This window comes from Coregonus clupeaformis, chromosome 10, assembly GCF_020615455.1.
Source record: "Coregonus clupeaformis isolate EN_2021a chromosome 10, ASM2061545v1, whole genome shotgun sequence".
NCBI classification, from domain to species: Eukaryota; Metazoa; Chordata; class Actinopteri; order Salmoniformes; family Salmonidae; genus Coregonus; species Coregonus clupeaformis.
Window position 1 is genome coordinate 1,576,932 of NC_059201.1, and position 25,371 is coordinate 1,602,302.

General features: G+C 47.1%; 2 protein-coding genes across 2 annotated transcripts; both read right to left on the minus strand.

Moving 5' to 3' along the window:
• Positions 1-26: 26 nt before the first annotated feature.
• LOC121575775 (elastase-1-like) lies at positions 27-4,502 on the minus strand. Its single transcript, XM_041889069.1, has 8 exons — positions 4,395-4,502; positions 3,795-3,898; positions 3,290-3,390; positions 2,805-2,930; positions 2,092-2,228; positions 845-987; positions 324-473; positions 27-137 (listed from the first exon to the last, which is right to left on the minus strand). Exons 1-8 carry the CDS (start codon positions 4,432-4,434, stop codon positions 126-128), a joined length of 813 nt encoding a protein of 270 aa, XP_041745003.1. The 5' UTR covers positions 4,435-4,502; the 3' UTR covers positions 27-125.
• Positions 4,503-14,256: 9,754 nt separating this feature from the next.
• On the minus strand, positions 14,257-24,341 carry LOC121575774 (elastase-1). The gene is given in 9 exon segments (XM_041889068.2): positions 14,257-14,401; positions 14,588-14,737; positions 15,112-15,254; positions 16,362-16,498; positions 22,512-22,637; positions 22,997-23,097; positions 23,505-23,534; positions 23,536-23,609; positions 24,109-24,341. Coding segments are annotated over 9 exon segments (813 nt in total). The 5' UTR covers positions 24,149-24,341; the 3' UTR covers positions 14,257-14,389.
• Positions 24,342-25,371: the final 1,030 nt, after the last annotated feature.

Sequence of the window (25,371 nt, forward strand, 5' to 3'; positions counted from 1 at the left end):
ACTCCAAAGTCGATAAAGTTTATTGAACTTTTGCAGCAAAATGTGAATTAAGTTGAGCTGGGTTGGTGGTGATTCCGGATCAGTGCCTTGGGTTCTGTCTTTCTGCTCGATGACCATGTTCCCTTTCAACCCATGATCTGCAGAGGAAAGGAAAGACAATTAATTAGACCATGATTCAGACATTTGCCCAAAATACAGTCAGTATTGTTGCTGAGACGGACACCAATTCGACTAATTAAAATGTGCATAACAATGCCATAGACAAGCTTGGAGAGAAATGAAGTAAATGTTCTCCTCCTGTCCCCTAGCTATACAGTACGTACCCCGTTCATCCAGCTGATGTAAGCAGACACACGGGTGAAGACGGTGGGCTTGCGGTTGGCGTTGCATCCAGAAGAGGACACGAAGCTGGTCACTCCGTGGACGGAGTACTGACCGTTGACCTGGCAGTTCAGGGGGCCGCCAGAGTCTCCCTAGAACGATGGAGAGGGAGAGCTTCACCAGGGCTGAGTTACACATTTTTGATTCTTAAACATTTATTACTTTATGAATTTATGTATAACATAAAGTGTCTGTCGCTTACAAAATATAAATGGTTATTTTTATTTTCTAAACATGTAGCTAAGCTAAGATATAATTCAAATGATAAATGAATATATAGTCAATAAAATGCATCCGTACATATGTTACAGCAGTATAACCCCACCAAGACAAATCATCTTCAAACCTCTTGGTGTAGTGTTTAAGGTTTTAGAAGGACAGATGCAGGGTCATGGGTTCAAATCCCAAACCGATCGGTCTACACCCCCCCCTTCCACCTCCCCCTCAATTACACTGGTCTTACCTGGCAACCAGAGTTGGCTCCGCCTCCGGCACACACCATGGAGGTATTGACAGTAGATCCCCACCAGCCAGAGCTGGAGCAGGTCTGGTGGTCAACGCTGGGCAGCCAAGCCTGCTTCAGGCTGTTGGACAGAGAACCGCCGGCTATAGGGCAGACAGGGGACGCTTTATTAGAATATGTAAAAAAAAATTGTGACATTTATCTATTGTAGTTATATATCACTTCAGCTGATAGTGAAGAACAGGGGATGCATTTCAGAGGAACAGGATATGATAATTCAATATGGTTTCATTTAGAATATGTCAAAATAATTAAATTTAACCATATGTCATCTCGGTTGACATTAGTTATAGCAGGATGATGTTTATTGTCATGAGTCTTGTCCTGTTATCAAAACTGAGCGGTTTCCCCTTAGATAGGCCAGCTGCAGAGTAAAAATGTGCTATATTGTAAAGATTCATGAAAACAAAAATTGGCTTTTTGATCTTAATTTAAGGTTAGGGTTAGTTTCAAGTTTTAATGTCACATGCACAAGTACAGTGAAATGCCTTTCTTGCAAACTCAAAACCCAACAATGCAATAATCAATAACAATGTAATACTAGAAAAAAACAAGGTAGAACAACAACACACGCGATACAACGAGGGTTAGGCATTAAGGTTAGAAGTGTGGTTAGGGTAAAGGTTAGGTTTAAAATCAGATTTTATGACTTTGTGACTGCCAGCTACTGACCACTCTGCAGAGCCGCCTCCAGAAAAAGATTCATGAAGAAAAACCTAACCTGCTTAGTTATATGTCACTTACATGCTTAAGAACAATTATAAACTAGGTGGTTCGAGCCCTGAATGCTGATTGGCTGAAAGCCGTGGTATACCACGGGTATGACAAAACATATATTTTTACTGCTCTAATTACTTTGGTAACCAGTTTATAATAGCAATAATGCACCTCGGGGGGTTTGTGGTATATGGCCAATATACCACGGCTAAGGGCTGTATCCAGGCACTCAGCGTTGCGTCATGCTTAAGAACAGCCCTTAGCCGTGGTAAATTGGCCATATACCACACCCCCTTGGGCCTTATTGCTTAAGTATAAATCCCAAAAGACCCTCATTTGCCAGCTCGGTTAGTGTCATATTCAGGGTTGTGATGAGTTATGGGCAGTCTCTGGGCCTGTACTGTATGCGAGGACAATGAAATGTTTTTAATGCGTTTGAGGTTACATTGAGATAATAGGTTGCTACTAACTCTGGGTGCGTCCCCATCCGGATATGTAGCAAGGGTTGTTGTTGGGCAGGATCTGGCCAGATGGAGGAAGAGCAGCCAGCTGGACAGCAGAGTTCAGGGAAGCCTCGGTGGACAGACGCAGCAGGGCGATGTCATATCTAAGAAATAGAAGAGCACAGTATCATACCGGAGGAACAAAAGGGTACGTCCGAGGAGTCGTTTTCACTTCAGGTTATAAATCTTTCTCACAGTGTTTCTGCACTTTCTCCCAACCTTTCTATTCTGTACTTATGGCAACCCAATATGTAACATATTTATTAATAGTTGTATCATATAGCAACCCTAACATATTATTGTGGAATATCTACTAAATGCTAAGAGGATCTGCCTAAATATAGCTCCTTGGGTCACTGTTTTTATAAACATACACAGCATCACTTAAAAAGAAAAAAATGATCTGATATAGCCGCAACATGGTCTCGCTAGAATATATATTTTTAAAGTGTGACACTTGACCCCTGTAGTTAAATGTAGTCACCTTGGCTGGCATATTAGTTATACCGTATGTCACTTGTGGAGACGTATATGTCACAGTAATTACATATTGGTTATAGTAAACATTTATGATATTATATTATACTCAAATTCTTATCAGTCAATGTAAATGTAAAATAAATATTTTTAAAAACTGTTGGAGAAAAAAACGATCAATTTATAAACTAAACGGTCCGTACCCTCCAGCGACGTTGTTGGAGTTCCACCCGTTGTGGATGTAGACCTGGCTGACGGTCTTGATCTGTTCCTTACCCTCGTTGCTGTTCAGGTGGTGGTCTCCCAGAACCACACGCCAAGTCCTCTGGCTGGAGACACACGCAATAATACATTGGTCACTTAGGAAGTCAGTTAGGAAGTTATACAACATACATCCATATTATAGCGATCTTAAAGTTGGAATCTGTCGCGGTGAAACTGCCACGTACGTTAGGCCTACTCTAAACAGTTAACACTGGGTTTTTTTCTTTGACATCATTGCACGCGTGATAGAACTGCAGAGTATGTACTATGATTTTTGTTTATCACAACGCTGGAAGCTCATCTCCTCCGTTGACAGTGGCGCTGTGTTACCTTTCGCGGCTCTCAGCTTTAACCTAACGCCATGCTACCTTGTCAAGAGGTTTCAGAGTTTCGCTATAAAATCTTATGTCTTCCTTTGTCCTACCTGTCCACACAGTGAGCAGCAGTCATGACCCATCCCCTCCTGATCAGAGTACCTCCGCATGTGTGGTAGTAGGAGCTGCCAGACAAATACTGGAGAGAGATCTGAGAGAGAGAGCGAGAGAGAGAGAGAGAGAGAGGGGGGGTGAGAGAGAGGGGGGGGGGAGAGAGGGGGGTGAGAGGAGGATGTTAAAGAAGGGAGGAGAGTATTAGAACAAAAAATATGTACCGAAAAGTTAGTTTCTTCATCGTATGAAACTATCAGGTGCAGCTGATCCTTGCTGGATCCCAGGTCCCATGGCCAACTCCTCTAGTACAGAGGAACTGGCTGAAGCACAGAACGTTCTGGGAGCGGCAGGCTAATGTTGACACCCAGATCCAAATCAGCTAGGCTGTCACAGGAGACTTCACTGGTGGAACCAGCCTGTTTTACTGCACAGAATGGTGATCGCAGCAATCAGGCTGGTTCCACCAGGCTACGAGAGACCATGAGAAGGATAATGTTTTACCTGCCAGGGCCATGAGTTGGGCTGGGCGACCTCGCCACCCACAACCCTCTCTTCAGCTCCGTCTTCTAGGTATCTGGGCTGGGGCACCAGATTCTCAGACAGCACTGGAAAAAGTCAAGGGGTGTGAATACTTTCTGAAGGCAGTTTAGCATGAGATTAGCTATAAAACTGCACATTTTTTGTCTTTGCCCAATAACATGTGTGGAATTGTAGGAAGCTAGCTTTTCCAACCCCCGTTCATACCTTACGGTCCACTGGTCTCTCCCCTATTTGACCTAGTTAACCTAGTTAAGACATATCAATACTGTATGTAGTCATTTATTTATGCACGTAAGTCTGTAACGTCTATGTTAATGTTTTTAAATGTATGTCAATTGTAAAGTATTTTTGTTTGTAATGTCGTTTTCTGTATGTGTCGGACCCCAGGAAGAATAGCTGTCGCCATTGCCGTCGGATCCTAATAAAATCTAAATCTAGTCTCAATCAGGGGGTGAATAAATACTTTGCGTCTCTGAGTGTGTCAAAGCACGAGAGAGAGAGAGAGGTAGAGAGAGAGTCTCAAGGAGAGAGAGAGTTTGTATAGAGATGGTAATTTCTTACCCAGGGCTGCGAGAGCGCTCAACAGGACGAACCTCAGCATGTTTGCAGTCTGTTAGTGTCAGTCTGTCCTTATGGAATATTCCTGTCCCTGTTTTATACCCTCTGGACTCTGGAGGACTGAGAACACCCCACCTGACCTATCTAACTTTCCCCAAAATGCCACAGTTTTCCCGAAATCCCGGTTGGAGGATTCCTGGAATCAAGAGAGAATAAGCTAGGAGGGAATCCAGCACACAGGATTTCTGGAAAACCTTCCTGTCTGGTAGGTGTTTGGACAACATCAGGGTGGCAGCAGGTAACCACCTGTGTTCTGTCCCACCGTTATCCCACTGTCCAAGGTCTAGGCCCTAGCCTCAGATACCTGGGTTAGGGTTAGCGGATCCAGCTGTATTACTGTACACTACCTGGGTTAGGGTTAGCGGATCCAGCTGTATTACTGTACACTACCTGGGTTAGGGTTAGCGGATCCAGCTGTATTACTGTACACTACCTGGGTTAGGGTTAGCGGATCCAGCTGTATTACTGTACACTACCTGGGTTAGGGTTAGTGGATCCAGCTGTATTACTGTACACTACCTGGGTTAGGGTTAGCGGATCCAGCTGTATTACTGTACACTACCTGGGTTAGGGTTAGTGGATCCAGCTGTATTACTATACACTACCTGGGTTAGGGTTAGCGGATCCAGCTGTATTACTGTACACTACCTGGGTTAGGGGTTAGCGGATCCAGCTGTATTACTGTACACTACCTGGGTTAGGGGTTAGCGGATCCAGCTGTATTACTGTACACTACCTGGGTTAGGGGGTTAGCGGATCCAGCTGTATTACTGTACACTACCTGGGTTAGGGTTAGCGGATCCAGCTGTATTACTATACACTACCTGGGTTAGGGTTAGCGGATCCAGCTGTATTACTATACACTACCTGGGTTAGGGTTAGCAGATCCAGCTGTATTACTGTACACTACCTGGGTTAGGGTTAGCGGATCCAGCTGTATTACTGTACACTACCTGGGTTAGGGTTAGCGGATCCAGCTGTATTACTGTACACTACCTGGGTTAGGGTTAGCGGATCCAGCTGTATTACTGTACACTACCTGGGTTAGGGTTAGCGGATCCAGCTGTATTACTGTACACTACCTGGGTTAGGGTTAGCGGATCCAGCTGTATTACTGTACACTACCTGGGTTAGGGTTAGCAGATCCAGCTGTATTACTATACACTACCTGGGTTAGGGTTAGCGGATCCAGCTGTATTACTATACACTACCTGGGTTAGGGTTAGCGGATCCAGCTGTATTACTGTACACTACCTGGGTTAGGGTTAGCGGATCCAGCTGTATTACTATACACTACCTGGGTTAGGGTTAGCAGATCCAGCTGTATTACTGTACACTACCTGGGTTAGGGTTAGCGGATCCAGCTGTATTACTGTACACTACCTGGGTTAGGGTTAGCGGATCCAGCTGTATTACTGTACACTACCTGGGTTAGGGTTAGCGGATCCAGCTGTATTACTGTACACTACCTGGGTTAGGGTTAGCGGATCCAGCTGTATTACTATACACTACCTGGGTTAGGGTTAGCGGATCCAGCTGTATTACTGTACACTACCTGGGTTAGGGTTAGCGGATCCAGCTGTATTACTGTACACTACCTGGGTTAAGGGTTAGCGGATCCAGCTGTATTACTGTACACTACCTGGGTTAGGGTTAGCGGATCCAGCTGTATTACTATACACTACCTGGGTTAGGGTTAGCGGATCCAGCTGTATTACTGTACACTACCTGGGTTAGGGGTTAGCGGATCCAGCTGTATTACTGTACACTACCTGGGTTAGGGTTAGCGGATCCAGCTGTATTACTGCACACTACCTGGGTTAGGGTTAGCGGATCCAGCTGTATTACTATACACTACCTGGGTTAGGGTTAGCGGATCCAGCTGTATTACTGTACACTACCTGGGTTAGGGTTAGCGGATCCAGCTGTATTACTGTACACTACCTGGGTTAGGGGTTAGCGGATCCAGCTGTATTACTGTACACTACCTGGGTTAGGGTTAGCGGATCCAGCTGTATTACTGTACACTACCTGGGTTAGGGTTAGCGGATCCAGCTGTATTACTGTACACTACCTGGGTTAGGGTTAGTGGATCCAGCTGTATTACTGTACACTACCTGGGTTAGGGTTAGCAGATCCAGCTGTATTACTGTACACTACCTGGGTTAGGGTTAGCGGATCCAGCTGTATTACTATACACTACCTGGGTTAGGGTTAGCGGATCCAGCTGTATTACTGTACACTACCTGGGTTAGGGTTAGCGGATCCAGCTGTATTACTGTACACTACCTGGGTTAGGGTTAGCAGATCCAGCTGTATTACTGTACACTACCTGGGTTAGGGGTTAGCGGATCCAGCTGTATTACTGTACACTACCTGGGTTAGGGTTAGCAGATCCAGCTGTATTACTATACACTACCTGGGTTAGGGTTAGCAGATCCAGCTGTATTACTGTACACTACCTGGGTTAGGGTTAGCGGATCCAGCTGTATTACTGTACACTACCTGGGTTAGGGTTAGCAGATCCAGCTGTATTACTGTACACTACCTGGGTTAGGGTTAGCGGATCCAGCTGTATTACTGTACACTACCTGGGTTAGGGTTAGCAGATCCAGCTGTATTACTGTACACTACCTGGGTTAGGGTTAGCGGATCCAGCTGTATTACTATACACTACCTGGGTTAGGGTTAGCGGATCCAGCTGTATTACTGTACACTACCTGGGTTAGGGTTAGCGGATCCAGCTGTATTACTGTACACTACCTGGGTTAGGGTTAGCGGATCCAGCTGTATTACTGTACACTACCTGGGTTAGGGTTAGCAGATCCAGCTGTATTACTATACACTACCTGGGTTAGGGTTAGCAGATCCAGCTGTATTACTGTACACTACCTGGGTTAGGGTTAGCGGATCCAGCTGTATTACTGTACACTACCTGGGTTAGGGTTAGCAGATCCAGCTGTATTACTGTACACTACCTGGGTTAGGGTTAGCGGATCCAGCTGTATTACTGTACACTACCTGGGTTAGGGGTTAGCAGATCCAGCTGTATTACTGTACACTACCTGGGTTAGGGGTTAGCGGATCCAGCTGTATTACTATACACTACCTGGGTTAGGGGTTAGCGGATCCAGCTGTATTACTGTACACTACCTGGGTTAGGGTTAGCAGATCCAGCTGTATTACTGTACACTACCTGGGTTAGGGTTAGCGGATCCAGCTGTATTACTGTACACTACCTGGGTTAGGGTTAGCAGATCCAGCTGTATTACTATACACTACCTGGGTTAGGGTTAGCAGATCCAGCTGTATTACTGTACACTACCTGGGTTAGGGTTAGCGGATCCAGCTGTATTACTGTACACTACCTGGGTTAGGGTTAGCAGATCCAGCTGTATTACTGTACACTACCTGGGTTAGGGGTTAGCGGATCCAGCTGTATTACTGTACACTACCTGGGTTAGGGTTAGCAGATCCAGCTGTATTACTGTACACTACCTGGGTTAGGGTTAGCGGATCCAGCTGTATTACTATACACTACCTGGGTTAGGGTTAGCGGATCCAGCTGTATTACTGTACACTATCTGGGTTAGGGTTAGCAGATCCAGCTGTATTACTGTACACTACCTGGGTTAGGGTTAGCGGATCCAGCTGTATTACTATACACTACCTGGGTTAGGGTTAGCGGATCCAGCTGTATTACTGTACACTACCTGGGTTAGGGGTTAGCGGATCCAGCTGTATTACTGTACACTACCTGGGTTAGGGGTTAGCAGATCCAGCTGTATTACTGTACACTACCTGGGTTAGGGTTAGCGGATCCAGCTGTATTACTGTACACTACCTGGGTTAGGGTTAGCAGATCCAGCTGTATTACTATACACTACCTGGGTTAGGGTTAGCAGATCCAGCTGTATTACTGTACACTACCTGGGTTAGGGTTAGCGGATCCAGCTGTATTACTGTACACTACCTGGGTTAGGGTTAGCAGATCCAGCTGTATTACTGTACACTACCTGGGTTAGGGTTAGCGGATCCAGCTGTATTACTGTACACTACCTGGGTTAGGGTTAGCAGATCCAGCTGTATTACTGTACAGTACCTGGGTTAGGGTTAGCAGATCCAGCTGTATTACTGTACACTACCTGGGTTAGGGTTAGCGGATCCAGCTGTATTACTGTACAGTACCTGGGTTAGGGTTAGCAGATCCAGCTGTATTACTGTACACTACCTGGGTTAGGGTTAGCAGATCCAGCTGTATTACTGTACACTACCTGGGTTAGGGTTAGCGGATCCAGCTGTATTACTATACACTACCTGGGTTAGGGTTAGCGGATCCAGCTGTATTACTGTACAGTACCTGGGTTAGGGTTAGCAGATCCAGCTGTATTACTGTACACTACCTGGGTTAGGGTTAGCAGATCCAGCTGTATTACTGTACACTACCTGGGTTAGGGGTTAGCGGATCCAGCTGTATTACTATACACTACCTGGGTTAGGGGTTAGCGGATCCAGCTGTATTACTGTACACTACCTGGGTTAGGGTTAGCGGATCCAGCTGTATTACTGTACACTACCTGGGTTAGGGTTAGCGGATCCAGCTGTATTACTGTACACTACCTGGGTTAGGGTTAGCAGATCCAGCTGTATTACTGTACACTACCTGGGTTAGGGGTTAGCGGATCCAGCTGTATTACTATACACTACCTGGGTTAGGGTTAGCGGATCCAGCTGTATTACTATACACTACCTGGGTTAGGGTTAGCAGATCCAGCTGTATTACTATACACTACCTGGGTTAGGGTTAGCGGATCCAGCTGTATTACTGTACACTACCTGGGTTAGGGGTTAGCGGATCCAGCTGTATTACTGTACACTACCTGGGTTAGGGTTAGCAGATCCAGCTGTATTACTGTACACTACCTGGGTTAGGGTTAGCGGATCCAGCTGTATTACTATACACTACCTGGGTTAGGGTTAGCGGATCCAGCTGTATTACTATACACTACCTGGGTTAGGGTTAGCGGATCCAGCTGTATTACTGTACACTACCTGGGTTAGGGTTAGCAGATCCAGCTGTATTACTATACACTACCTGGGTTAGGGTTAGCGGATCCAGCTGTATTACTGTACACTACCTGGGTTAGGGTTAGCAGATCCAGCTGTATTACTGTACACTACCTGGGTTAGGGTTAGCGGATCCAGCTGTATTACTATACACTACCTGGGTTAGGGTTAGCGGATCCAGCTGTATTACTATACACTACCTGGGTTAGGGTTAGCGGATCCAGCTGTATTACTATACACTACCTGGGTTAGGGTTAGCGGATCCAGCTGTATTACTATACACTACCTGGGTTAGGGGTTAGCGGATCCAGCTGTATTACTGTACACTACCTGGGTTAGGGTTAGCGGATCCAGCTGTATTACTATACACTACCTGGGTTAGGGTTAGCGGATCCAGCTGTATTACTATACACTACCTGGGTATAGTAGGGTATCTGGGTATCTGTCATCATGGTAACCAAATTTAAACATATACAAACTTTCTATAAAATATGTTGAATTTTTACCTTTAAAACAACGTCAGATCTTTAACGTTATATTCACTATCAGAAAAAAAACCTATAGGCTGACAGCACCTCCTACTGGAGAATTATAAATATTGGTATATGGGTAAAAATAAAAAAGCAGATATTGAATACCCCTTTGAGCATGGTGAAGTTATTAATTCCAATTTGGATGGTGTATAAATACACCCAGTCACTACAAAGATACAGGCGTCCTTCCTAACTCAGTTGCCGGAGAGGAAGGAAACCGCTCATGGATTTCACCAAGAGGCTAATGGTGACTTTAAAACAGTTACAGAGTTTACTAGTTTTAGAAAACTAAGGATGGGTCTACAACATTGTAGTTACTCCACAATACTAACCTAATTGACAGAGTGAAAAGAAGGAAGACTGTACAGAATACAACATTTATTTTGTTTATAATAAGGCACTAAAGTAATACTGCAAAATATGCGGCAAAGCAATTAACTTTTTGTCCTCAATACAAAGTGTTATGTTTGTGGCAAATCCAATACAACACATTACTGAGTACCACTCTCCATATTTTTTATCATAGTGGTGGCTGCATCATGTTATGGGTATGCTTGTAATCATTATGTTTTTCAGGATTTAAAAAAACGGTCTGCTTTCCACCAGACACTGGGAGATTAATTCACCTTTCAGCAAGACAATAGCCTAAAACATAAGGCCAAATCTACACTGAGTTGCTTACGAGGAAAGACATTGAATGTTTCTGAGTGGCACAGTTACAGTTTTGACTTAAATCTGCTTGAAAATCTATGGCAAGACCTGAAAATGGCTGTCTAGCAACGATGTACAACCAATTTGTTAAACAAATCAAGAGTGTGCAAAGCTGTCATCAAGGCAAAGGGTGGCTATTTGAAGAATCTCAAATATAAAATGTATTTTGATTTGTTTAACACTTTTTTGGTTACTACATGATTCCATATGTGTTATTTCATAGTTTTGATGTCTTCCCTATTAGAGAGAATTTAATCCATTTTAGAGTAAGGCTTTAACGTCTCAAAATGTGGAAAAGTGAAGGGGTCTGAATACTTTCCGAATGCACTGTATATTATAGAGATCAGTCCTTTTGGTAGCCCAGATAATTTATTTATAAATCCCATCATTGGATGGTTCTGCAGTTGGGTTTTCCAAGGGACTCCATAGGCCAACATAGCTGACATAAGTTGTAAATATAGAAAAAAACGATGTGCCTGGTAATGTGTATGTGTCTTTCTAATTTTGGAATGTTCTTAAACCATTACTGTCCATGATATCGATAAGGGTACGGATTCCACATTTGGACCATTAGGGGGATGCAAAAGGCCGCCCTCCGGATCGCAAGGTGTTATTGTGAAATATTAGAGTACGGGCATGACATTTTGATTCCCAGTTACATTATTTTACAGTTTTGGGCCAAATATAAATTGTGTGAGCAGTAATAGGACCAAAGAGTAGTTGACATTGTTTAAGGGATACATCAGTGAAGACCACCTCTTCCAGGGTAATAGGAGACAGGAGACACCATATTACATTGTTTAAGGGATACATCAGTGAAGACCACCTCTTCCAGGGTAATGGGAGACAGGAGACACCATATTACATTGTTTAAGGGATGAATCAGTGAAGACCACCTCTTCCAGGGTAATGGGAGACAGGAGACACCATATTACATTGTTTAAGGGATGAATCAGTGAAGACCACCTCTTCCAGGGTAATGGGAGACAGGAGACACCATATTACATTGTTTAAGGGATACATCAGTGAAGACCACCTCTTCCAGGGTAATGGGAGACAGGAGACACCATATTACATTGTCACCAAGGCCAAGCCCACTGGGGACGTACCACAGTTATCTCCCGTCACCAAGGCCCACTGGGGACGTACCACAGTTATCTCCTGTCACCAAGGCCAAGCCCACTGGGGACGTACCACAGTTATCTCCTGTCACCAAGGCCAAGCCCCACTGGGGACATCTCACCGTTATCTCCTGTTACCAAGGCCAAGCCCCACTGGGGACGTACCACAGTTATCTCCTGTTACCAAGGCCAAGCCCACTGGGGACGTACCATAGTTATCTCCTGTCACCAAGGCCCACTGGGGACGTACCACAGTTATCTCCTGTCACCAAGGCCAAGCCCACTGGGGACGTACCACAGTTATCTCCTGTCACCAAGGCCCACTGGGGACGTACCACAGTTATCTCCTGTCACCAAGGCCAAGCCCACTGGGGACGTACCACAGTTATCTCCCGTCACCAAGGCCCACTGGGGACGTACCACAGTTATCTCCTGTCACCAAGGCCAAGCCCACTGGGGACGTACCACAGTTATCTCCTGTCACCAAGGCCAAGCCCCACTGGGGACATCTCACCGTATCTCCTGTTACCAAGGCCAAGCCCCACTGGGGACGTACCACAGTTATCTCCTGTTACCAAGGCCAAGCCCACTGGGGACGTACCATAGTTATCTCCTGTCACCAAGGCCCACTGGGGACGTACCACAGTTATCTCCTGTCACCAAGGCCAAGCCCACTGGGGACGTACCACAGTTATCTCCTGTCACCAAGGCCCACTGGGGACGTACCACAGTTATCTCCTGTCACCAAGGCCAAGCCCACTGGGGACGTACCACAGTTATCTCCTGTCACCAAGGCCAAGCCCCACTGGGGACATCTCACCGTATCTCCTGTTACCAAGGCCAAGCCCCACTGGGGACGTACCACAGTTATCTCCTGTTACCAAGGCCACTGGGGACATACCACAGTTATCTCCTGTTACCAAGGCCAAGCCCCACTGGGGACGTACCACAGTTATCTCCTGTTACCAAGGCCAAGCCCACTGGGGACGTACCATAGTTATCTCCTGTCACCAAGGCCCACTGGGGACGTACCACAGTTATCTCCTGTCACCAAGGCCAAGCCCACTGGGGACGTACCACAGTTATCTCCTGTCACCAAGGCCAAGCCCACTGGGGACGTACCACAGTTATCTCCTGTCACCAAGGCCAAACACACTGGGGACGTACCATAGTTATGGCATGTATTGGCATGTATTATTATTATAATAATGATTTAACCATGTCTATCCTCAGGTTGTTTAGATTCCAGGTGGGAAGTGTTTTGTTTAAAAATCTATTTCTACCATGTAAACTCTCAGGGCTTCCCGGACCCAGATTAACTCTAGTACTGGATCTTTCACAATGGAGAATCTCTAATGTAAATCCATTTTAGTCCAGGACTTAATTTATGTGTGTCTGGGAAACTTACCCTCAATGTTAGGACCTATAAGCAAGACAGTGGATAAAAAGCCCCTTTCTGTTAAAATGCATTAAATACAAGGAGAGGGTAATTCCCATGCGATTAGTTACTGTGGATACAGATGGAGTCTAAAACAGACCAAAGCTGTGACTTCTGTTTATTCACAATATACAATGTCCTCTTCTCATTCTTTATTATAGGTTAGGCTATGTTTTCACCGTATGTCAATCATGTGTATCGAGTGTACTGGAGTCCTCATTCAGTCGTCCAGATAGCTGAGTTGGGCAGTGCTGTTACTTACCATCAATGGTGTGGGCTCAGCTCCCATTTGAACTAAATATGCCTACAGTAGGTGTGTTATGAGTGAGAAACCGTCAGCCATTTTGGATTTATTGTGGTTATAAAAGCTACTTCTTCGTAGGCAGGATACAATATTGAGGTGTGTTTTGTTGATGCAAGTTTATTAATGTTTTCTTAGGCTGAGCAGTCGGCCTGCTCACTGAATTATTATCTGTATGGGAGCACATTAATGTTCATCCTCAAGGGGCGTTGCTTAGCAATTGTGCATGAGAGTAAGTTACTTTTTTTTCTGAACTTGACTCGTACAGTAAAAGTACAACGGGTTCAACCGGTTCAGTCAGTAACTCATTTTCAGACAGCAACCCAGGTGAGGCAGGTTGGACGTACGGTAGTAGTAAGCAATGCCTCGAATACACACCAATACCTTATTTCAGTCAGTTTATGTTGCCCCTGCATTTGCAAGGATGTTCATAATGAGGATTAATTTATAGCACAGAAAATTAAAAGAGCACCATTCTTTTCTATATTCTTTGATGTTCTTGATATTACATCCAGTTAACAAACTTAGTAGTCACAAAATACCCCGCTCAAATTACACTCATAACGCACACAATTATGTGAAGTAATTAATGACAGGGTGGATTTGACATGAACAGTAAAAAGTAAACATGATGAAAGGTTTACTCCAAAGTCGATAAAGTTTATTGAACTTTTGCAGCAAAATGTGAATTAAATTGAGCTGGGTTGGTGGTGATTCCGGATCAGTGCCTTGGGTACTGTCTTTCTGCTCGATGACCATGTTCCCTTTCAACCCATGATCTGCAGAGGAAAGGAAAGACAATTAATTAGACCAGGATTCAGACATTTGCCCAAAATACAGTCAGTATTGTTGCTGAGACGGACACCAATTCGACTAATTAAAATGTGCATAACAATGCCATAGACAAGCTTTGAGAGAAATGAAGTAAATGTTCTCCTCCTGTCCCCTAGCTATACAGTACGTACCCCGTTCATCCAGCTGATGTAAGCAGACACACGGGTGAAGACGGTGGGCTTGCGGTTGGCGTTGCATCCAGAAGAGGACACGAAGCTGGTCACTCCGTGGACGGAGTACTGACCGTTGACCTGGCAGTTCAGGGGGCCGCCAGAGTCTCCCTAGAACGATGGAGAGGGAGAGCTTCACCAGGGCTGAGTTACACATTTTTGATTCTTAAACATTTATTACTTTATGAATTTATGTATAACATAAAGTGTCTGTCGCTTACAAAATATAAATGGTTATTTTTATTTTCTAAACATGTAGCTAAGCTAAGATATAATTCAAATGATAAATGAATATAAAGTCAATAAAATGCATCCGTACATATGTTACAGCAGTATAACCCCACCAAGACAAATCATCTTCAAACCTCTTGGTGTAGTGTTGAAGGTTTTAGAAGGACAGATGCAGGGTCGTGGGTTCAAATCCCAAACCGATCGGTCTACACCCCCCCCCCCTTCCACCTCCCCCTCAATTACACTGGTCTTACCTGGCAACCAGAGTTGGCTCCGCCTCCGGCACAGACCATGGAGGTATTGACGGTAGATCCCCACCAGCCAGAGCTGGAGCAGGTCTGGTGGTCAACGCTGGGCAGCCAAGCCTGCTTCAGGCTGTTGGACAGAGAACCCCCGGCTATAGGGCAGACAGGGGACGCTTTATTAGAATATGTAAAAAAAAAAAATAGTGACATTTATCTATTGTAGTTATATATCACTTCAGCTGATAGTGAAGAACAGGGGATGCATTTCAGAGGAACAGGATATGATAATTCAATATGGTTTCATTTAGAATATGTCAAAATTAGTAAATTTAACCATATGTCATCTCGGTTGACATTAGTTATAGCAGGATGATGTTTATTGTCATGAGTCTTGTCCTGTTATCAAAATTGAGCGGTTTCCCCTTAGATAGGCCAGCTGCAGAGTAAAAATGTGCTATATTGTAAAGATTCATGAAAACAAAAATTGGCTTTTTGATCTTAATTTAAGATTAGGGTTAGTTTCAAGTTTTAATGTCACATGCACAAGTACAGTGAAATGCCTTTTTTGCAAACTCAAAACCCAACAATGCAATAATCAATAACAATGTAATACTAGAAAAAAACAAGGTAGAACAAAAACACACGCGATACAACGAGGGTTAGGCATTAAGGTTAGAAGTGTGGTTAGGGTAAAGGTTAGGTTTAAAATCAGATTTTATGACTTTGTGACTGCCAGCTACTGACCACTCTGCAGAGCCGCCTCCAGAAAAAGATTCATGAAGAAAAACCTAACCTGCTTAGTTATATGTCACTTACATGCTTAAGAACAATTATAAACTAGGTGGTTCGAGCCCTGAATGCTGATTGGCTGAAAGCCGTGGTATACCACGGGTATGACAAAACATTTATTTTTACTGCTCTAATTACTTTGGTAACCAGTTTATAATAGCAATAAGGCACCTCGGGGGGTTTGTGGTATATGGCCAATATCCCACGGCTAAGGGCTGTATCCAGGCACTCAGCGTTGCGTCAAGCATAAGAACAGCCCTTAGCCGTGGTAAATTGGCCATATACCACACCCCCTTGGGCCTTATTGCTTAAGTATAAATCCCAAAAGACCCTCATTTGCCAGCTCTGTTAATGTCATTATCAGGGTTGTGATGAGTTATGGGTAGTCTCTGGGCCTGTACTGTATGCGAGGACAATGAAATGTTTTTAATGCGTTTGAGGTTACATTGAGATAATAGGTTGCTACTAACTCTGGGTGCGTCCCCATCCGGATATGTAGCAAGGGTTGTTGTTGGGCAGGATCTGGCCAGATGGAGGAAGAGCAGCCAGCTGGACAGCAGAGTTCAGGGAAGCCTCGGTGGACAGACGCAGCAGGGCGATGTCATATCTAAGAAATAGAAGAGCACAGTATCATACCGGAGGAACAAAAGGGTGTCACGGTTTACTAAGCCAGAACCCAGAAGCAGACCAGGACAAGGTAAGTGGTGTCAAAAGGTGAGTGTTTATTTACTGAACCAAGGGTGAAGGGAAATAATCCAGGGAACAGAGCGGCGGCGTGGAGGAGTTGTAGAGGGTCCAGTGGTTGATCCGATGATGGCTCGGCAGCCGCCCGACCATCAGGCAGAGGTTGGGTAGAGGTTCGGACGAGTGACTGTGGGGAGAACAAAAACGGAGGTAAGTACCAGGCAGGTCAACAGGGTGCAACAAAACAACAAAAACTAACTCTAGTACTGAGGCTGATACGCCGGCAAAACATACTGTTCATGGCTAACGATCCGGCAGGAACTGGATGTTGGGCCAGACCCTAAGAAGGGTGATGATTAGGCCCAGGTGTGCCGATTGCTGATGGGAAGCAGGTGCGGAACAAGCGCGCCCCGGAGCGTTCCCGAACCCTCGGGAAACAGGAGCTACGACCAGAAACACTCGTCACCAGACAGGACCCGACTCAGACCGCCGGGATCGGTACAGTACCCCCCTCCGGCCGAACGCCACCGGGCGGACTCCCGGAGCGCCAGGATGGAGGCGGTAGAAGTCCCTGATGAGATCCGGATCTAGGACCTGTCGCCGCGGAATCCAACTTCTCTCCTCAGGACCATACCCCTCCCAGTCCACGAGATACTGAAACCCCGGCCCCGCCGCCGGGAATCCATGATGCGCCGCACCGTGTAGGCAGGACCACCTCCGATCATACGAGGAGGAGGAGGAGGAGGCGGAGGAGGCAACAGAGGACTGAGGAGGACAGGCTTGAGGCAGGAGACATGAAAGGTGGGATGGACTCTGAGCGTCCTCGGTAGTTTGAGTCGAACTGCCACTGGATTGATCACCTTCTCCACCACAAACGGACCAATGAACCCGGTAACAACTTCCTAGACTCAGTCCGTAACGGAAGATCCCGTGTGGCCAACCAAACCCCATCTCCGATGGTATAGGTGGGAGCGGGGATCCGGCGACGATTCGCCTGGAGCTGATACCGGTCCGAACCTCTAAGGAGTGCCTTTCTGGCCCGATGCCAGGTCCGGTGGCAACGACGAATGTGGGCCTGAACAGAAGGCACTGAGAGCTCCTTCTCCTGAGAAGGGAACAGGGGAGGTTGGTAGCCATACAGGCACTGGAAGGGAGACATCCCAGTGGCAGATGTAGGGAGAGTATTGTGGGCATACTCAACCCAAGGCAACTGAGAGGCCCAGGAGGTGGGGTTGGAAGAGACCAGACAGCGTAGCGTGGATTCCATCTTCTGGTTGGCTCTCTCCGCCTGACCATTGGATTGGGGATGAAAACCAGATGTGAGACTGACTGTAGCTCCAATGGCCGAACAGAAGGACTTCCAGACAGCAGAGGTAAACTGAGGGCCACGGTCGGAAACGATATCACTGGGCAAACCGTGGACCCTGAAAACCTCCCTAACCAGGATCTCGGACGTCTCCGAGGCAGAGGGAAGCTTGGCAATCGGTACAAAGTGGGCGAACTTGCTGAATCTGTCCACGATAGTCAGAACGACCGTGTTCCCCTCAGAAGCGGGCAACCCCGTGACGAAGTCCAGGGCCAGATGCGACCATGGACGCCGGGGAATAGGAAGGGGGTGAAGTAGTCCAGAGCTGGGCCGATTGGTACTCTTATTCTGCGCACACACTGGACAGGCAGCAACAAAACCCCGAGTATCCTCGGCCATGGCAGGCCACCAAAAACGTCTGCGAAGAAACGCTATAGTCCGAGCCACGCCAGGGTGACAAGCCATCTTACTGGCGTGGGACCACTTGAGAACAGCAGGACGAACCGACTCAGGCACAAACAACCGACCGGGTGGACCGTTACCGGGACCGGGCTGAGTCCGAAGGGCCGCCAGCACCTCCTCCTCAATCTTCCACATGACTGCTCCCACGACGCAGTTCCGGGGGAGAATAGTCTCGGTCTTGGACCCACTCTCCTCCGTCTTGGAGAACATCCGGGACAAGGCGTCCGCCTTGCCGTTCTTAGACCCAGGTCGGAACGTCAGGACAAACTTGAATCGTCCGAAAAACAACGCCCACCTGGCCTGACGGGGAGTTGAGACGTTTCACCGATTGCACGTAAGCAAGATTCTTGTGGTCAGTCCAGACAATAAACGGTTGCTCCGCCCCCTCCAACCAGTGGCGCCACTCCTCCAAGGCAAGTTTCACCGCGAGAAGCTCCCGGTTACCCACATCGTAATTCCTCTCCGCAGGTGAAAGGCGACGAGTAGTAGGCGCAGGGATGGAGTTTACTGTCCGTGGAGCATCGCTGCGACAGGATGGCGCCAACTCCCACATCAGACGCGCGCCACTTCAACAACGAACTGACGGGCCGTGTCCGGTTGAGAGAGAATCGGTGCGTTGGTGAATCGCCTCTTCAAATCCAGAAACGCTCGATCCGCCTCCGGATTCCACTTGAAGGTCCTGATGCTGGAAGTCAAGGCAGTTAATGGAGCGGCCACACGGCTGTAATCCCGGATGAATCTGCGGTAGAAATTCGCAGAACCCCAAAAATCTCTGGAGCTGCAATCTCGTACCGGGCTGGGCCCACTCCAGAACCGCTCTAACCTTCTCCTGGTCCATCCTAATCTCTCCCCTGGAGATGATGTACCCGAGAAAGGATGTTGTGTGGGCGTGAAACTCGCACTTCTCGGCCTTCACGCAACAGGCGATTCTCCAACAATCGCTGCAGAACCTGCCGGACATGCTGGACGTGGTCGGTAGGTTCCTTCGAGAAGATCAGAATGTCATCCAGGTAAACAAACACGAAGAGACCGATCATATCTCTCAGGACGTCGTTCACCATACTCTGGAATACCGCTGGAGCATTGGTCAGTCCAAACGGCATCACCTGATACTCGAGCGCCCCATCGGTGTATTGAAACCCGTCAACCACTCGTCCCCCTCTCTGATCCGGACCAGGTGATACGCATTGCGTAGGTCTAACTTGGTGAACACCGTAGCACCCTGTAAGGAGTCGAAGGCAGAACTCATCAAGGGCAGGGGATACTTGTTCTTGACCGTGATGTCATTCAACCCCCCGATAGTCAATACATGGTCGAAGAGAGCCATCCTTCTTACCCACAAAGAAGAATCCTGCCCCCAGGGGTGATGACGAGGGACGAACGAGACCAGCAGCTAGGGACTCCTTGATGTAGGTCTCCAACGCCTCACGTTCAGGTCGGGAGATACTGTATAACCTTCCCTTGGGGTAGACAGCTCCAGGGACCAGGTTGATGGCACAATCATATGGTCGGGTGGGGAGGGAGTGACAGAGCCTTCTGCTTACTGAAAACCTCCCCAAATCGTGATATGTCTCGGGAACCAGGGACAAATCTGGAGGTTTAGCCTCAATCACCTGACTGGGAACCGAATGGGGGCAGGCAGTCTTGAGACAGTTAGCATGACAATCCAGGCTCCAACTCGTTACCTTGCCCGTCACCCAATCGAACGTGGGATTGTGTTCCTTCAGCCAGGGGTATCCAAGGACCAGAGGAACATGGGAAGACGGCAGAATGAAAAATGAAATCATCTCAGAATGATTCCCTGACAACCGCATCTTAACCGGGTTCAGTCCTCATCGTGATACGTGCCAGACTACTGCCGTTCAGAGTGGTCGCCTCAATGGCTTCCGGCAATTGCTCCTTGGAAAGCCCCAGCTGTTCCACCAACTCGGCATCAAGAAAGCTTCCATCGGCACCTGAATCGAGTAAAAGCGTTAAGCGCTAAGCTCTGATTCCTGTTCACAAGGGTAGCCGGGAAGCGGGGTCTGACAGAGGTACTGAGAGGTTGAAACTGGCTCGCTAAAAGTCCTCCCAACTTTAGCGAGCCGGGCAGTTTGACGACCGCCGGGAACAAGTGGAGATGTAATGTCCCGAGCTACCACAGTAGAGGCAGCAGTTGGTCTTACGTCCATGTTGACGCTCCTCCTTGGTTAACCCGTGCCGCCCCCACTTGCATGGGTTCCGAATCGGGAGAGAGGACCTCTCCACTAATCCACTGTGGTGGAGAATGATCGATGTGTTCTGGTCCACCACCCGACCCGACTGGGAACTGAGAAACTGATCGATTGGACGGACCCCATTGCTTCTCCCTCCTTCGCTCTCGGACTCGATTATCCACCCGAATGGACAAGGCTACCAAGCTGTCCAGGTCACTAGGCTCCGGATAGGAGATCAACTCATCCTTGAGCTGCTCCGACAGACCCTGGTAAAAGGCCGCTTGCAGAGACTCCTCGTTCCACCCACTCTCCACAGCCAACGTCTTGAACTCAATCACGAAGTCGGCCACGCTGCGAGTTCCTTGGCGAAGCGAAAACAGGCGCCTAGCTGCGTCCTCTCCCTCGGACGGAATGGTCGAAGAGCTTCCTCATCTCGGTCGTGAACCCCTGGTATGAAGCCATGCAGGGATCCTGTCGTTCCCAAACGGCTGAAGCCCACTCCAGCGCACGACCACGCAGCAACTCAATCACAAAGGCTATCCTAGCCTTGTCTGTGGCATAAGAGTAGGGCTGTAGATCGAACACTAGTCCACACTGCATAAGGAAGGAACGGCATCTTCCCAGCTCCCCCTCATATTTATCCGGCGCCGGAACCTTGGGCTCACGGATGGCCACAGCTTCAGAAGCGGCAGGCGAGATGGATGAAACCGGTAGTGGATCCTCCACCGGCCACTTGCGTTGGTTCTGGACCTCCGTCAGACCGGTAGAAAGGTTCCGAACTGACAACGCGATCTCCTGTAGTACCGTGCTATGATGACCCAACATCTTCTCCTGCTGGGTAATAGCATGGCGAACAGAGTCCAGGTCCGCTGGGTTCATTACTGGCCGGATCGTTCTGTCACGGTTTACTAAGCCAGAACCCAGAAGCAGACCAGGACAAGGTAAGTGGTGTCAAAAGGTGAGTGTTTATTTACTGAACCAAGGGTGAAGGGAAATAATCCAGGGAACAGAGCGGCGGCTGGAGGAGTTGTAGAGGGTCCAGTGGTTGATCCGATGATGGCTCGGCAGCCGCCGACCATCAGGCAGAGGTTGGGTAGAGGTTCGGACGAGTGACTGTGGGGGAGAACAAAAACGGAGGTAAGTACCAGGCAGGTCAACAGGGTGCAACAAAACAACAAAAAACTAACTCTAGTACTGGGAGGCTGATACGCCGGCAAAACATACTGTTCATGGCTAACGATCCGGCAGGAACTGGATGTTGGGCCAGACCCTAAGAAGGGTGATGATTAGGCCCAGGTGTGCCGATTGCTGATGGGAAGCAGGTGCGGAACAAGCGCGCTCCCGGGAGCGTTCCCGAACCCTCGGGAAACAGGAGCTACGACCAGAAACACTCGTCACCAGACAGGACCCGACTCAGACCGCCGGGATCGTTACAAAGGGTACGTCCGAGGAGTCGTTTTCACTTCAGGTTATAAATCTTTCTCACAGTGTTTCTGCACTTTCTCCCAACCTTTCTATTCTGTACTTATGGCAACCCAATATGTAACATATTTATTAATAGTTGTATCATATAGCAACCCTAACATATTATTGTGGAATATCTACTAAATGCTAAGAGGATCTGCCTAAATATAGCTCCTTGGGTCACTGTTTTTATAAACATACACAGCATCACTTAAAAAGAAAAAAAATGATCTGATATAGCCGCAACATGGTCTCGCTAGAATATATATTTTTAAAGTGTGACACTTGACCCCTGTAGTTAAATGTAGTCACCTTGGCTGGCATATTAGTTATACCGTATGTCACTTGTGGAGACGTATATGTCACAGTAATTACATATTGGTTATAGTAAACATTTATGATATTATATTATACTCAAATTCTTATCAGTCAATGTAAATGTAAAATAAATATTTTTAAAAACTGTTGGAGAAAAAAAACGATCAATTTATAAACTAAACGGTCCGTACCCTCCAGCGACGTTGTTGGAGTTCCACCCGTTGTGGATGTAGACCTGGCTGACGGTCTTGATCTGTTCCTTACCCTCGTTGCTGTTCAGGTGGTGGTCTCCCAGAACCACACGCCAAGTCCTCTGGCTGGAGACACACGCAATAATACATTGGTCACTTAGGAAGTCAGTTAGGAAGTTATACAACATACATCCATATTATAGCGATCTTAAAGTTGGAATCTGTCGCGGTGAAACTGCCACGTACGTTAGGCCTACTCTAAACAGTTAACACTGGGTTTTTTTCTTTGACATCATTGCACGCGTGATAGAACTGCAGAGTATGTACTATGATTTTTGTTTATCACAACGCTGGAAGCTCATCTCCTCCGTTGACAGTGGCGCTGTGTTACCTTTCGCGGCTCTCAGCTTTAACCTAACGCCATGCTACCTTGTCAAGAGGTTTCAGAGTTTCGCTATAAAATCTTATGTCTTCCTTTGTCCTACCTGTCCACACAGTGAGCAGCAGTCATGACCCATCCCCTCCTGATCAGAGTACCTCCGCATGTGTGGTAGTAGGAGCTGCCAGACAAATACTGGAGAGAGATCTGAGAGAGAGAGCGAGAGAGAGAGAGAGAGAGAGAGAGAGAGGGGGGTGAGAGAGGGGGGTGAGAGAGGGGGGTGAGAGGAGGATGTTAAAGAAGGGAGGAGAGTATTAGAACAAAAAATATGTACCGAAAAGTTAGTTTCTTCATCGTATGAAACTATCAGGTGCAGCTGATCCTTGCTGGATCCCAGGTCCCATGGCCAACTCCTCTAGTACAGAGGAACTGGCTGAAGCACAGAAAGTTCTGGGAGCGGCAGGCTAATGTTGACACCCAGATCCAAATCAGCTAGGCTGTCACAGGAGACTTCACTGGTGGAACCAGCCTGTTTTACTGCACAGAATGGTGATCGCAGCAATCAGGCTGGTTCCACCAGGCTACGAGAGACCATGAGAAGGATAATGTTTTACCTGCCAGGGCCATGAGTTGGGCTGGGCGACTCTCGCCACCCACAACCCTCTCTTCAGCTCCGTCTTCTAGGTATCTGGGCTGGGGCACCAGATTCTCAGACAGCACTGGGAAAAAGTCAAGGGGTGTGAATACTTTCTGAAGGCAGTTTAGCATGAGATTAGCTATAAAACTGCACATTTTTTGTCTTTGCCCAATAACATGTGTGGAATTGTAGGAAGCTAGCTTTTCCAACCCCCGTTCATACCTTACGGTCCACTGGTCTCTCCCCTATTTGACCTAGTTAACCTAGTTAAGACATATCAATACTGTATGTAGTCATTTATTTATGCACGTAAGTCTGTAACGTCTATGTTAATGTTTTTAAATGTATGTCAATTGTAAAGTATTTTTGTTTGTAATGTCGTTTTTCTGTATGTGTCGGACCCCAGGAAGAATAGCTGTCGCCATTGCCGCCGGATCCTAATAAAATCTAAATCTAGTCTCAATCAGGGGGTGAATAAATACTTTGCGTCTCTGAGTGTGTCAAAGCACGAGGAGAGAGAGAGAGGTAGAGAGAGAGTCTCAAGGAGAGAGAGAGTTTGTATAGAGATGGTAATTTCTTACCCAGGGCTGCGAGAGCGCTCAACAGGACGAACCTCAGCATGTTTGCAGTCTGTTAGTGTCAGTCTGTCCTTATGGAATATTCCTGTCCCTGTTTTATACCCTCTGGACTCTGGAAGACTGAGAACACCCCACCTGACCTATCTAACTTCCCCCAAAATGCCACAGTTTTCCCGAAATCCCGGTTGGAGGATTCCTGGAATCAAGAGAGAATAAGCTAGGAGGGAATCCAGCACACAGGATTTCTGGAAAACCTTCCTGTCTGGTAGGTGTTTGTACAACATCAGGGTGGCAGCAGGTAACCACCTGTGTTCTGTCCCACCGTTATCCCACTGTCCAAGGTCTAGGCCCTAGCCTCAGATACCTGGCTTAGGGTTAGCAGATCCAGCTGTATTACTGTACACTACCTGGGTTAGGGTTAGCGGATCCAGCTGTATTACTGTACACTACCTGGGTTAGGGTTAGTGGATCCAGCTGTATTACTGTACACTACCTGGGTTAGGGTTAGCGGATCCAGCTGTATTACTGTACACTACCTGGGTTAGGGTTAGCGGATCCAGCTGTATTACTGTACACTACCTGGGTTAGGGTTAGCGGATCCAGCTGTATTACTGTACACTACCTGGGTTAGGGTTAGCGGATCCAGCTGTATTACTGTACACTACCTGGGTTAGGGTTAGCGGATCCAGCTGTATTACTGTACACTACCTGGGTTAGGGTTAGCGGATCCAGCTGTATTACTGTACACTACCTGGGTTAGGGTTAGCAGATCCAGCTGTATTACTGTACACTACCTGGGTTAGGGGTTAGCGGATCCAGCTGTATTACTGTACACTACCTGGGTTAGGGTTAGCGGATCCAGCTGTATTACTGTACACTACCTGGGTTAGGGTTAGCGGATCCAGCTGTATTACTGTACACTACCTGGGTTAGGGTTAGCGGATCCAGCTGTATTACTGTACACTACCTGGGTTAGGGTTAGCGGATCCAGCTGTATTACTATACACTACCTGGGTTAGGGTTAGCGGATCCAGCTGTATTACTGTACACTACCTGGGTTAGGGTTAGCGGATCCAGCTGTATTACTGTACACTACCTGGGTTAGGGGTTAGCGGATCCAGCTGTATTACTGTACACTACCTGGGTTAGGGTTAGCGGATCCAGCTGTATTACTGTACACTACCTGGGTTAGGGTTAGCGGATCCAGCTGTATTACTGTACACTACCTGGGTTAGGGTTAGCGGATCCAGCTGTATTACTGTACAC